Below are 14,505 nucleotides of genomic sequence, written 5' to 3'. Positions count from 1 at the left end.
TTCATTCTGTTCTCTATATTTGTTTTACATTTTAATTTTCTTTACTATTACATAAAGTAGCCATGTGTTTCTAAAGGCCAATATCCAGTCCCTGCCCTACCCTCACCCCACTTCCACCTAAGTAAAGGTTTTCTTTCCATTGCATTTGAGCGTTAGTGAATGTGGACACACACACACACACACACACACACACACACACACACAGAGTCATGTGTGTGCATCTTTGTTTATAGTCCTCATTTCTTTTTATTGCTAGAATTTGGTTAGTTTTTTCAGAATTTCATAATGTGTTTTGGAGAAGGGAGACAGACTTAGAGGCCATGAGGGCCGACTCCTAGCTGAAGAGCCATTGATCCTGCTAGAGGAGGAGACTTATCAGTGCTATAATCTTAAAGAGGATGACTTTCCCTCTCCCTGGAATTTTGTCTGGCTTGAGCTTTCCTAGGTCTTGTGAATGCTGTCACAACTACTGTGAGTTCATTTACTCAGTTCCACTGCTGTGCTGGAAAACAGCGTTTCCTGGTAGTGATCCAGCACCTCTGACTCTTATAATCTCTCCACTCCCTCTTCTACAGTGATCCGCGAGCTTCGGGAGGAGGGGCTGTGATACAGATGTTCAGGGCTGAGCATTCAGTCTCATTTTCTGTCTTAATCACCGTCTGCTGCAAAATGAAGCTTCTCTGATGAGGGCTGAGAGATGCACTAATGTATGACTCTAATAAGTCATTGGGAATCGTTTAATACTATATTAGCAGAAGAGTGAAATGTTCTCCCCTGGGACCATGGCCTGTCTCACTATAGATTCTTGAGAGCAATAATAGTCCCAGATATTCCCATCTTGAGGAGTGGACCATAAACCAGTCGGAAAGTGGTGCGTGCCACCATGATATGTGTGCCATGGCTGCACCAGTGGACATGTGTTGCCAGCCCACTCATTATTGTAACTTTCAGGGTTTATAGCTGGGTACGGCTGATTACTTTCCCCAGTCCAATAACATGCATGGCACTATGAAAGTTAGCCAGTAGGAAATGACTTCCAGGTCAGTAACCAAGAGCCCTGACAGTAGCCTATAATGTTTGGGCGTCTGTGGGGCCAACAGTTACCACAGAGGTAACCTGATCCTGGCACTTGGATTTTTGTAACCCTATGGAGTCTAGCAGGGCACGTTCACCTTACTGTTACAGGATGACACTATTTCAGTGTGTGTACATGTGTGTTAGGAAGATTCTACAGTGGAAAAGGCCTTAAGTGCCATTTATCACGGTCTCCATTTCCTTGATAGATGTTAGTGTATTATTTCCCTTGCTTTTATTGATGCATTTATCACAGACCCCGGTGCCACAGCGCAGAGAGAACCTTCCACATTTCTGCTGATGGCTGCAGAGTGTGTCACTGTGGGAATTGCTGTCACTGCAGCACTAGCTCTGTTGACAGTCAGGTTGTGTCTGGACTTTGGTGGCTACAAACAATGGTGCAGTGCGTGGCCTGCCTGCAGATCTCTTTCTGTTTTTGCCAGTGTGTCCACAGATCGAGTCCTCAAAGTTGTTTTGTAGATCAAAGAAACTGTGTGCATATTTACTGCTATCTTAAAAAGTATTGTCCCAGGAAAGAGTCATACGCTAAGACCCATGAACTGTGAATTTCCAAGCTCAGTTTTGCATTTCTTTTAAACAGTGGGAGTGTGAGGAAAGGGTCCTCCCTGCGGTGAGTGATCCTCAAGGAGGCCCTTATGCATACAGGGACCACCAGTGTAGGCAGGGCCACAGCAGGCTGCCCAGAGAGGCCCTAGCATTCAGTTCATGTACAAGTTTTACAGCAGAGCTGGAGAGGGGCGAACAGAAACAACCTCAGATGAACCAGCTGTTCAGACCAGGTCTGGAGAAGTATGTGTGGGAAGGCCAGAGCCTTGGATCCGGCACTGGGCCCTGCCATCAGGAGCTGTGTGACCTTGGCGGGGTCACTATTATCTCTGGTTGCCATCTCTGTCCAGACTGTGGAAGAGGGCAGCAGTGTTCTCTGGTGGTTTGGGCCCTGGTATCCTGGACTTAAGGATGGTAGGCCAAGACCACACTTGTGAACTGGGGCTTGGATGTTTCTCAGGGTGTGATCAGAGTCCATTTGCTGGAAGCCAAGAAGCTGGCCCAGAAGGACAACTTCCTAGGGCTCGGAGGCAAGTCAGACCCCTACGCCAAGGTGAGCATTGGCTTGCAGCAGTGCCGGAGCAGAACCATATACAAGAACCTGAACCCCGTCTGGGATGAAGTATTCGAGGTAAGGTCCTCTTCAACCTCCCTCAGAAGTCCTGGTGTCTGCAGGCTTCACTCTGGGCTGTGCTGGGCACAGTGGCTCTCATGGCCCCTCATAGAAGCCAAGGTTAGGGTGAAAGTCTTGTTAATGGGCAGGTAGGTTTGTGTAACTTTTGCTCCCTGTCTAGCAGGCTCTCTAGTAAGCTATTCTGACCCCCATTTTCAGTGCCCTTTCTTCTGCAGAACCAGCTGTTGGATGCTTTCAAATAAAAGGAAAAGAACACTGCATAGGCAGTTATGTCCAAGCCCTCAGCCTTCTCTGGTACTAGATCGGTGGGACTCACAGCCTGGCAGTCACATGATTCAGGGTCACCACCTAGCTGTCCCTTTCCTCATAACTCCATCTATGTGCTCTGTTACATCCGGTCCCAGGCAATGACAGAAGGCAGAGAAAGGGCAGCTTAGTTTCTTCATGTCCCACAGCCCCTGTGAGGAGAAGGTGACAGCACAAGGCAAAGCAGATGGCATCCACTGTCCTCTGGGCACCATGCCATGGAGTGCTTGTGTTGTCTCTGGTCCCCTGTGCTTCCCTCCAGGGAGGCCCCAAGCTGGGCTTTGGCAGTCTGTGGGTTGTAGCATCTGACTCATCAGTCAAGACCCGCAGGGCAAGATGCTTCTCTGTCCTTGTAGTTTATGGTGTACGAGGTGCCTGGGCAGGACCTGGAGGTGGACCTGTATGACGAGGATGCTGACAGGGATGACTTCCTGGGCAGGTGAGGAGTGGGAGTCTGGGCTTTGGAGCCGCTTCCGTGCTTAGAGTACAAGATTGGGACTTGGGGCATTTAGAAAGGACAGGCTCTCACTGCTTAATGACCTGCAACCCCGTGACAACTGCCACTGTGACAAGAGTGGCTGTACCAGACAGTCTGCCACAGCATTCTACAGTCCTTTACAAACCTCCCTAGACATTTCCCTGGCAGAGATTTGCCTTTCTGTACGAAGTTCGGTGTAGAGTTTGTGTAGAGACTTTGACTATTGTGGTTTTCTACCAAGTAGGGAAGGGCACAGTGTAGCTGGATCCAGCCTCCCAGAAGAGGACCAAGGGCAAGAGGGGGTGACATAGATGTTTATCCCTTGGAGCAGGAGGCAGGAGCAGAAGGGACTCAAATCTTATGCCCCTGTAGTATGCAGCTTCTTTCCCTGAGTATGGAGTTATGACCAAGAAAATGGAGCCACAGCCGCCCCGGGGTGCTGCCGCTCCTTCTAGGGTCTTCGTATTCACAGAGACTGCACTTTGTAGCGTTGTGGGTGGAAAGTACGGCTTGTGGTACTTGCCTTCCAGGGCTGAGTTCAGGTACATGCTGGATGCGTGCACACTTCTGAGTCACACAGGAACTGTAATCTCCCTCTGACTGACAGGACCTGCAGGTTGGGTTTGGCTTGTGACAGGCTAGGGAACATTGTGATATGGGACTTCCTGGCGTTCTCACACATTCGTCATCTGCTATTGCCACCTACACGACACTGGTACCACTTATTGCCACTGAGAGTGCACTGGAACCAGTTTGCAAGTCAGAGGGGCATTAAAGCGCCTCTGGCATTTAGAAGGGCATGAGTCCAGCCAGGAGGGCCATCTCCTGTAATGCATGAACAGTTTTGCACAAAGGAGAATTACCCCACTCAAAACGCCAGCCGCAGTATTGTTGAAACCCTGGAGGAGATGTACTCAGACCTCTGCTTGTCCCTACTGGGACCAGGAGCCACTACCTCCCTACAGCATAAGCCCAGTGGAGCAACCCTGGAGGTTAGTTAGCCCTTCCTCTTCTCCAGCTACAGTTGGTCTCCCACTGTTTACCGGGGGTGAAAGGGAGCACTGCCCCAGTGGCCACATTCATTCACCTGAGAACAGGGGCCACGGTGGCCCTGGGGCCTGCTCTGGACAGGGCTGTCCTCACTCTTGGTCTTCCAGCCTGCAGATCAGCCTTGGAGATGTCATGAAGAACAGAGTGGTGGATGAGGTAGGGACGGCACACCCAGCCCCGGGGTTTCCGGGGACACCCTGTCAGTGTACAGCTCTAGCATGTCACTTCAGCCATCTGGCCCTGGGCTGCACACATGTCCATTCCCAGGGATGAGAGCTGGGTGAGGTCCAGATGGCTCCGGGGAGCCCCCTCTGGCTGGAGTTAGAGGTTTCCCTGGGAAATACCTGTAGGATAAGGGAACTCAGCGAGGGAGTCACATCATAGGGAAGGGAGGCTGGGGATGGGTTCACAATCCCAAAGTGTAGGGTGTTTCTCCCCACAGCTTCTAGTCCCTCTGAGTCTGTGCTGGGCTCTCTGGGTTGGCTAATCTTCCCCAACCCCTGAGTCTCGAAACTATAGCCCCCAAATTGTCTGCAGCCCATCTCCATCCTTGAACTTGCCTTTCCTTCTCCCGACCACAGTGGTTTGTCCTGAATGACACGACCAGTGGGAGGCTGCACCTGAGGCTGGAGTGGCTCTCACTGCTCACTGACCCAGAAGCGCCGATGGAGGTGAGCGGGTGTCAGGGGCTCCCTAGCAGACAGGACTGTCAGAGGAGGAGACTCAGGTAGAGGAGGGGAAGGGAGAGAGTCCACTTTGCCTCATGGTTCAAACAGAGACAGGAAAGGAGATAGCCCCCAACACTTCTCCCTATTGTGTGCAGAGAGGTGAGGAAGGAAGGGACCCCCATTTGTTGCTGTCTCCCAGAGAACATGTCACTCCGCTCTTCTCTCCACCAAGGCAGCTCCTCATCTCTCAGCAAAGACGGGGTCCTTGGAGCTCTGTGTCAGGGCCCGTCCCCCGATTTCACAGGGACATCTACTTTTGTCTAACTCGAAGCTATCCTGCTGCAGATGTGTTTGTTCTCGGCCAGCATAAAGCTAGGTTGTTATGTTAGCATGAGGATGGGCAGATGCCTTCTGCCCTGAGTAGACTTCTCCAAAGCCTGCCTGTCTCCTCATTCTGGGAGTATTCAGTGAGGGCTGTGTCTGTTTGCAGAAAGATAGTGGCCTCTCCACTGCCATCCTCGTGGTCTTCTTAGAAAATGCCTGCAACCTGCCGGTGAGTCGTGGTGGACATGGGCCTTAAGCTCAGCAGTGTCAACTGTGCGTGTGCTTTAACCCCATTCTTGTGCTGCAGAGAAACCCTTTTGACTATCTGAACGGTGAATATCGAGCCAAAAAACTCTCCAGGTTTGTCAAAGTAAGTGAACACAGCCGAGGACCTGACTCTTCCCCTGAAGTGACTATAGCCTGGCCTGCCTGTCACGTAGCCTCGGCTCACCGGGTCTACGGGGCAAGGTCCTAGGCTTGGCACTTTATTCTCAGTCGTCATTACCCCGGAGCCCCATAGTAATGTATTCCGGGTTTTCTTGTTGTCAAGAGTGGTTGCTGTTACAGAAAAGGACGCAGAGGGTGGAGGGCCTGGGCCTGGGCAGAGTGGTAGGTGGAGCTGGGCATGCTTGTTCCAGTTCTGGCCTCTGCTCTGCAGCCTGGGTCCCTAGCCAGGGTGGTCTCACACAGGACCCATGCCCTAGTGCAGCCCTCCATGCCAGGAAGCCTACTCCCCAACAGGAGACATTGGCTACCCTATAACCTGACGACATACCTCGGGGGAGGGCGGATGGAGAGGGATAGGCTGTCTTGGGCCCATCCCTGAGACACTGTGGCTCCCCCTACAGAATAAGGCCAGCAGAGACCCTTCCTCATATGTCAAGCTATCTGTGGGCAAGAAGACCTTTACCAGTAAGGTAAGGCAGGCACTATGCAGGCCTGAGTGAGGAAATGGAGCTCCTACCCCTTTTAAGGAGAGACAGGAGAAAGGGTGATTTCTCGTGCTGAATGCTCAAAAGGCCTTTGAATCCCTTCCCTATGTGACAAGTGACTCCACCAAGGACAGGCCAGCAGAATTAGGGTTTACCTTGGAGCATGGTGTGAAGCCATGCCCTTCTGCTACACTGACTGTCCCCGAGTTCCTAGGCAGCTGTGACCACGAGGAGCGGCGCGTGTCCGCCTGGCCCTCAGAGGATCTCGCCCTTTCTGTTCTCAGACCTGTCCCCACAGCAAGGACCCCGTGTGGAGCCAGGTGTTCTCCTTCTTTGTGCACAGCGTGGCGGCTGAGCAGCTCTGCATCAAGGTTTGTTTGAAGCTGGGCTCTGCGGACGGTTGGGAGGTTTCTAGGCCAAGGGCAGGAGAGTTGTCTGTGTACCTTGGGCAGTTCCCGCAGTCGGCCCCATAGTGTGTGGGAGGGTATGAGGCCTTACTAGCTCTCAGGCCCTTGAGGTTGGTGCCCAAGATCACCACACTGGAGACTGTGGGAAGCCAAACGGTTCGCTCTCTTAGTTCCTTCAGTACAAATGATCTTTACAGTCTCACAGTACCAGGGTCCTGTGCTAGAGTCTAATACTTACAAAAGTTCTGCAGAATTACCTTTTCACACGAGAATACAGGCTAAAGCAATGATCTGCCCAAGAGCTCATGGCAACAAGTGGTGGAGCTGGGTGAGATCTTTGTGGAGCCTTTAACTAAGCCTAAACGTTCTGTCGTACAACAGCACAAAAGCCCCACTGGTCCTGAGGCCAGACTAGCCTCATGCACACCGTCATCACCTCCACTCTGATCACTCTTGCCCAGATTCTCAGCAGGTACAAGGTCTGGCCTGTTTCCACTCCTGCCAGATGCTAACTGATCCATAGTCCATACTTACTAGAGTAAGCCCAGACGCACCAGGACCAGCTAACAGTGGTAGCAAGGTGGACTTGGCTCCCCTAATTTTGCGACTGGCCCATGCCCAGGTGCTGGATGATGAGCTGGAGTGTGCTCTGGGGGTGCTGGAGTTTCCCCTGTGCCAGATCCTCCCCTGCGCTGACCTCACCCTTGAACAGTGCTTCCAGCTGGATCACTCAGGCCTGGACAGCCTCCTCTCCATGAGGCTGGTGCTCCGGGTAAATATCTCCTGTCTTGGTGGGTAAGGGTGGGGTAGAACAGGTCCCAGCCCTGAGCATCTGTTGACTGTAAAAGCCAGGAGAGAGGGCTATGTTGTCATCTACTCACTGGGTCACTGCATCACAGATGGCCTTAAGGAACGAGAACGTAGCAGGCTAAGTACACAGTAGGAGAGCGGGTTAGGTACAGACTTAAATGATCTCAAGGGGATTATCAACTTTGCTGAGTTTCGGTTCCACAGGAATGTGTCTATTCTTGTTGCGTCAAACACTGCCTCTCCCATTCCCTTCACCCTTCCTCCTGGAACTTCCATGCATGCCTTTCTCTGTCCTCGGTCTATGCCACCACACTGGTCTCCACGCTCAGGCCTTCCCTTCCCTTCCGGGCTAATTCCTCAGAGCCATCATCCTAATCGCAATGTGTGCCTTCCTGTTTGTTAGTGTGGTTCTTATTCCAACCGTGATTTTCTTTTCATCTTCATTTCACCCCTTCCAAGCCCACCTGGTCTTTCTCATGCCTACCTTCCCACCCCATCTTTAGCCGTTTGAAACGTTGACATTGTAATCTGTAGATTTTGAGGATCTTGGTTTGGGAGTAAATTTTGCTATTTACTAATTTCTTGTGTTTTCAGGGTGACTATCCTGTGGCTGTCAGGAAAGTGTTTAGTCTACTTGGTGACTTAGGTCAAGGCTGCTCTGCTGGAGAAGTTCAGCTTTTGTTCCAGCAAGAGTACCACACAACATTAGAGACCTAAAAGCATTGTTATGTTAATTTTAGTGGGGGTTTTTTAAACCCATAGTAAGTCTGAATATGAACTGGGAACTCTTGACAACAGGCTATAATGGTGTGTGTGTGGTGGTGGGGAGACCTTTCCCTATAAACAACCTTGTCGTCTGCCTCCAGTTCTTACATGTGGAGGAACGAGAGCTAGGAAGCCCATACACCGGACCCGATGCTCTTAAAAAAGGTCCTCTGTTCGTCAAGAAGGTGGACACCAACCAGGGTTGTAAAGCCCCAACCCTGAAAGAAGACCTTACAGATGTGACAAGCATCTTGAACCCTGCCTCTTACATCAAGGGAGCCTCCAAGAGCACTGATAACATCAGTGTGGCCACCAAAGCCCCGGAACCTAAGCCTGAGCCCCAGGAGACAGGCCTGGAGCCCAAAGGCAAGGACGGTGCCACAGGGCTCTGTGAGTCCCTGGGAAGGAAGAAGAACCCAGCTACTACCTTCCTGACTGTCCCAGGCCTGCACTCGCCAGGGCCTATCAAGTCACCCAGACCCATGAGCCGCCCTGCCTTTCCATTCGCATGGCCACTCACGAGGGTGGCTCCCAGCATGTCCTCACTCAACTCCCTGGCCTCTTCCTGCTTTGACCTGACAGATGTCAGCTTCAACACTGAGTATGCATCTCTCCGCTCGATCTTGTCTAAAATAACTTGCATGAAAAGTAGATAGGAAAGTACAGACCTGCTCACGTTCAAGTTTCTCACAGAAATGTGTTTACAAGAGGCAGCTTGGACTAATAGAAGAGCACAGGGTGAGGGGGAGAGGTCTACTGTGGGCTTATGGCTCTGGCTACATAGACTTCAGTGTTAGGGTCCCTTCCATAGAAGCGCTTCCTGGATTCTAAGTATAGTGGGCTAACATGAAAAGTTTAGAATATGAACTTACATGATAAGGGCCTGCCATGTATTCAGTGGTTCCTATGGACTTAGCATGTTATCTGATCTAACTTGAACTTAAACCCTGCACGACAGAAGAGACCATTATACAACCCCAATTCCCATAAGCAACCACAACGTAAGGGGCCAGCAGTTCCCTCCAGGGTCGGCCATGCTTTCTTCTGAGAATTAAGATAATTACACTGAATGCTGGGCAGAACCCCGAAGAGAATTACTGACTCCAATGAGTCTGTGTTCCTCACATAGGACATTCTTCTATGACTTTGGATGAAGGGGAGAGGGACAGTTCTGACAGTGACAGGACCCTTTCTTTGAACAGATCTGGGGACTGCAGGCTGCGACGGCTGGGCGAGATTCAGCTCACGGTGCGCTACGTGTGTCTTCGACACTGTCTCAGGGTGCTAGTCAATGGCTGCAGGTAAAGAGGCTCTGCAGCCAGGGAGGTCCCTTGGAAGGGTCAGGTGACCATATAGAAGGAGTGCTTAGGGTGATGGCAAGAGCATGTCCTCCTAAGTGACATTTGAGGACCCATAGGGCATGGGTGGCAAAATTCCTCCAAGGGGTATGTTGAGTGGCCCTTCTCTGTGAGTACTGGTGGGGTCAACAGGGCTTTTCTCAGACACCTCTGAACTCTACTGTCTTGGGGTGGCCAATGCCAAGTAGGTCTTCCTAAGCAGGAACTACCAACTTTCTTAGGTACAAAGTACTTGGTTACATCCTAGACAGCACAACATGTGTGTTCAAAACCACAGCTGGTATCCTGTCCTTTAATTGTGCAGGCGTTTGCCTTGCATTTGTGCAGAGTACAGAGAATTTTAATCCTCCGGCCCATCTACTCCCCAGTGGCTGGTACAGCCTCCTCCCAAATGAGTACTTTCCATGTGTAAGAACCAGGAACTCTGTTTCCTCTGCACATCAGAAACTTGACACCCTGCACCAGCAGTGGCGCTGATCCCTATGTCCGCATCTACCTGTTGCCAGAGAGGAGATGGGCAAGTCGGAAGAAGACCTCGGTAAAGCAGAAGACCCTGGAACCCCTATTCGATGAGACGTGAGTAGGGCAGCACTTAGCAAACCTCAGCCATTTGCACTGAGGACCAAGGTGATGTGTTGTAGCTTGCCAGATATGGGGGAGGGGAGGACACCAGGCTAGGTGCCTTCATGAAGCCCCATATACTTTTCAGTGGGAAAAAGGGCCGCTAGGGCAATTTACCCCAGAATGTGATCAAGTGCTCACACTTGCTGTCCACGGTGGATGGTACATTCTCTCTCTCAGTTCTCCCGCCTGTCTTCCCTCCCATAACATAACCAAGTTGGCAGATGAAACACATCTCTTCTATTATCCACGTCTTTGAGGACAAAACTGATAGGCAGGTTGTAAGCACATGTATTGCTTTTAAGAAATTCAGTTGTCTTTTAAAAAAATTGTTATGTGTATATTCCACATGTAAGCAGTGCCTTCAAAGTCCAGAAGAGGGTGTTGGACCCTCCCGAGCTGCAATTACAGATGGCCTTGAGCCACCTGAGGTGGGTGCTGGGAACTGAGCTCCAAGCCTCTGCAAGAGCAGCCAGTGCTCTTGGCCACTGAGCTGTTGTGTCCGCCTCTGCTTTGCAGCCCTAAGAGAAGACATTTCCAGCCAGGTTGGACACAGGACTCTTTTCCTCTTGTTTTAATCAATCATAACTATTCCAAAAGGCTGAAACTGAGTCCTCTTTGGTCTATGTCTATCCTCATCAACAAAGTAGTCCAACAATTCACTGAACAGCATGCCAGGCACACCATCCTCTAGCCACAGAGTGGGTACCACCTTGAAGGAGAACTCTGCCAGTTATACAAAGATGCCAAAATGGTTACAGCAGAACATGAGAGAGTTTAACAAGATGAAAGCCAGAGTTATCTGAAGGCAGATGAACAGACCTCAGCATAAAGAGAAACCTACCAGTGAGGTTGGTTACAGGTTCCCCTGGGGAACCATGACAAGGCTAGGACACAGTCAACTATTTTTTGTGCAGCTCCAGTAAGCATAGTCCATGAGCATCCGGGTTTCCATGGTAGACCAGATTGGGGTGAGGTGTTCCTCTGAGCGGTGCAGATGAGGGGAGCAGCACTGTCCGTGGAGTGGGGACACAATGTGACACACTGAACAGCAGCCCTCTGAGAGGGCCTCTCAGGCAGTCTCTTGACACTGCCTGCATCTGGAGACAGCTCACCTGGGATGAAGATGCACGGAAAGCCTGGGGGCCCGAGCCGATTCTGTTGCTTTTAAGTTGACAGCTCTTGTCTTGGTGGAAAGTGGAAGAAAACGAGATATGACTTCAACAGAGGTTACTGCACACCAACCTCATTTTAATGTTTGACTTTTAAAGGTTTGAGTTTTTTGTTCCCATGGGAGAAGTACAGAAGAGGTCACTGGATGTTGCAGTGAAAAACAGTAGACCTCTCGGCTCACACAGAAGGAAGGAGCTGGGGAAAGTGAGTAGCCGCGTTTCCCTATTCCTAACACTGCTGGTTCATTCTGGCTCTTACTAGAACCGACCCTAAGGAGGGCAGCCTCCTTGAGGGGTGTTTTGTTTTCATATTCTTCAGACCTGAGGGAGAAATATAACTTAGTACAGACATTATTTTAACAACCTTGCGAATATCCAAATCAATATTCTCTAAGTTTGTTACATCTACTCACACATAGGTATTACCTATTGTTTTTTATAAATAGGTCATTAAATAAAACTTGGATTGCATTAGGTCAAGGTTTCTGTTAAGAGGAGATGTAATCCCAGGAGTGTACCAGGAGGACTCCTGCATGGCAGTTCAGAACTGCACTTCTGTTTTCAACAGCGACTGTCTGTGCTCATCTCTGCAATGCCTACTTCTATGAAAATGACAGAAAACGTCAACGTTAAAATATCTGTACTTCTTGAAGGTAGTCTTTGAATATCTTAAATTCATGTTCCAAACAGGAACGGCTTTTACGTTGTTTTTGAGACAGGGTCTCACTAGGTAGCTCTGGCTGGCCTAGAACTCAGTATGTAGACCAGGCTGGCCTCAAACTTAGAGTTCCACCGGCCACTGCCTCCCAAGTGCTGAAGTGCTGGATATGGAACAGTTCTTTCTAAAACTCTGAGGCCAGTGTCTACACTCTGTCTGGAGAGGCTTCTCCCTAGGAAGGGACGGGAAAGACCCCACCCCTAGCTGAGGAGCTACTGGCAGTGACCAACTGCTGGGGGAGGGGTCATTCTCCTGGAGCAGGGCCGTTGGTAGGCTGCCACGCTGTGCACACACGAACAAAACCCACTGAATCCAGTTAGTAATTAACAATAGAGACGCGAAGGTGGAATGCGAACACTGCAGTGCTCTAGTGGAAGCAGGGGGAGGGAAAAGGCAAGTGTAGATACAATTATATTTATTTGTATGAATGACTAAAATTCTCAAAGAATAATTAAAAATATTACCCTGCTAGAAACTGAAAGCTTCACGCTCAGCCAACTTCGCCCCAGAACATAGCTGTGGAAAGCACTAACTGTTTGTCATTGTTCAGGTGCTGATTGACTTATCAAAACAGGATCTGATTAAGGGCTTTTCACAGTGGTAAGTGTGCCTTCTCCTTCTTCCCTTATCACTGTTAACATGTAAGACGCCGTCTCAGACGGCTGCCCTGGCCCCCAGAGTTCTTTGCCTTCAGTATTACTCAGATGCTTTTCCTTAGGTGTTACAGACTGCAGGTCCGCCTGCAGCCCACTCTAACTGTAGCATTGTCCCTGGCTTCTGCTGTCTCCACAGAGGCCTGATGCTTGTCTTGTTGCAGCCCCAGTTCTCACTACTAACACACTCCAAACCCATTCTTACAGGTATGAACTGACTCCAGACGGACAGCCCAGAAGCTGACAATGACCTCTTATGTCCTGTGTTAGAAAGTGAATCTGTGTATTTTTATCATTTAAATCAGAACATTTGATGGAAGTATATATTGTATGAACTCTTAACTACATGATACTACATGGGTAGTAGAAGAAGGTCGTGTAAAAGCAGGAACTATTCCTGTTAATTTGGATGAATTCAAATCCGCAAAGAAACGGTGGCATTTGTAGCTAAGGAGGCACCAAAACCTCAGTAATGACTTCTCAACGTTGGTAAGTAACCTGTGCCTGTCTCCAACACAGGGTTGTGGCAGAGGAAGCCTGTTTAGGGCAGGTACCAACCACAGGAGGGCACTCTTTTGTGAACTAAAAAGCATCCAAAGTCAAAACCCAGAGCTACCACTGCCAAAGCCCCCCACGATGCTGTAAGCCTGCCTTGGCCCCTGGTTCTGATTTGGAGCTGTGGTGTATGTTCCTAGGGACAACAGTGCTAAGAGTGATATCCTTAAGTAAATGCTCTGGGAAAGCCGAGGCACAAACCTCTGGTATGCGGCATTATTTCCGTAGGAAAATTTGAGCCCAGCCCCAAAACAAGGTTCGTGTCTGAACCCTGGGTTCAGGAGGCTACAGCACAGTCACTTCCTAGGAGGAATGGTGGGGCCTTTTTGTATTTATGTTAGGCAAGTTTGAGACTTAGTCCTGCTGTTGTAAGAAACTGATGGGTCTCCCAAATATACGTGTTAAGAGGAAAATATGGACACTGTGTATTTAAGCAAGTGCCTTTTACACATTTCAGTTTGTAAGACCAGATAGACTTTTGTTCTCTGTGTTTCTAGAGTGACGATCACCCATTCAGACCACACTCCCTGTCATGTTCCTGTTGTCTTCTATAGTGCTTTTCCTTTTTATTTATTTATTATTATTATTCCGTGTAGGATGTGAGCGCAGGGGGTGCAAATGTCGTGACACACATCAGGTGTGGAACACCTATGGATACATAGGTTCTGGGCGGGCTTGTGCAACAGATGACCTTTAGCCATCTCTGATGCCCTTCTAAAGAATGCCACCGAGTGGGCATGGTGGCAAATGTCTTTAGTCCCAGCTCTGGGAGGCTCAGGCAAGTGGCTCTCTGTGGGTTCAGGCCAGCCAAGGCTACAAAGTATGACTGACTCTCAAAAACAAAACAACAAAAATTGGCAATGTTCTACTGGGCATGGTGGCCCACACCGGTAATCCCAGCACTTGGAGGCCGAGGTGGCCTGCCTCAACAGCACAACTATAGTGTTCACTCTGACTTACTGTAGGGTATGTGTTATTTATTATAGACTGTAATATTCATAGCCCCAACTCACCTATCAAGTGTGAGCTGTGGTTTCTGCTGCCGCTGTACTCCTGTACAGATGTGTGTCCATTCAGCAGCATCCCGAGGATACAGAACAGTCCACACACTGTGTCGTCTTTCCCAGTGGCCAGCCCACACTGAATGGTCTCATCTGTATACTCCATCTTAACAATGCTCAGTGTAGGCAGGTGGATCTCTGAGTTCAAGACCATCCTGGTCTACAGAGTAAGTTCTGGGACAGCCAAGACTACACAGAGAAACCTTGTGTCCAAAACCAAAAGCCAATTCTTAGTGTTGTAACATTAATTTTTTTTAATGTTTACACGCTGTCTGTTAGGCCTCATATTAAGCAACTACAATATTTTGTTTGATAATGTTTTAGTTTATATCCCAGTTGAACCAGACTACCT

The 14,505-nt window shown here is 49.6% G+C and overlaps 1 protein-coding gene across 1 annotated transcript in view; it reads left to right on the top strand.

Moving 5' to 3' along the window:
• Window positions 1–13,090, top strand: part of Esyt3 (extended synaptotagmin 3) — a 44,964-nt gene extending 31,874 nt beyond the window's left edge. Inside the window, exons 9-23 of the mRNA XM_032910183.1 lie at window positions 2,102–2,272; window positions 2,938–3,020; window positions 4,217–4,265; window positions 4,691–4,780; window positions 5,268–5,330; window positions 5,409–5,471; window positions 5,950–6,018; window positions 6,318–6,404; window positions 7,063–7,212; window positions 8,117–8,616; window positions 9,218–9,316; window positions 9,818–9,949; window positions 11,266–11,371; window positions 12,435–12,484; window positions 12,745–13,090. Of these exons, the coding sequence (XP_032766074.1) occupies window positions 2,102–2,272; window positions 2,938–3,020; window positions 4,217–4,265; window positions 4,691–4,780; window positions 5,268–5,330; window positions 5,409–5,471; window positions 5,950–6,018; window positions 6,318–6,404; window positions 7,063–7,212; window positions 8,117–8,616; window positions 9,218–9,316; window positions 9,818–9,949; window positions 11,266–11,371; window positions 12,435–12,484; window positions 12,745–12,781 (1,749 nt within the window). The 3' untranslated portion in view covers window positions 12,782–13,090. The remainder of the gene's footprint in view (window positions 1–2,101; window positions 2,273–2,937; window positions 3,021–4,216; window positions 4,266–4,690; window positions 4,781–5,267; window positions 5,331–5,408; window positions 5,472–5,949; window positions 6,019–6,317; window positions 6,405–7,062; window positions 7,213–8,116; window positions 8,617–9,217; window positions 9,317–9,817; window positions 9,950–11,265; window positions 11,372–12,434; window positions 12,485–12,744) is intronic.
• The last annotated feature ends 1,415 nt before the right edge of the window (window positions 13,091–14,505 follow it).

This window comes from Rattus rattus, chromosome 8, assembly GCF_011064425.1.
Source record: "Rattus rattus isolate New Zealand chromosome 8, Rrattus_CSIRO_v1, whole genome shotgun sequence".
NCBI classification, from domain to species: domain Eukaryota; kingdom Metazoa; phylum Chordata; class Mammalia; order Rodentia; family Muridae; genus Rattus; species Rattus rattus.
This window is presented reverse-complemented; position numbering and strand designations above follow the sequence as displayed.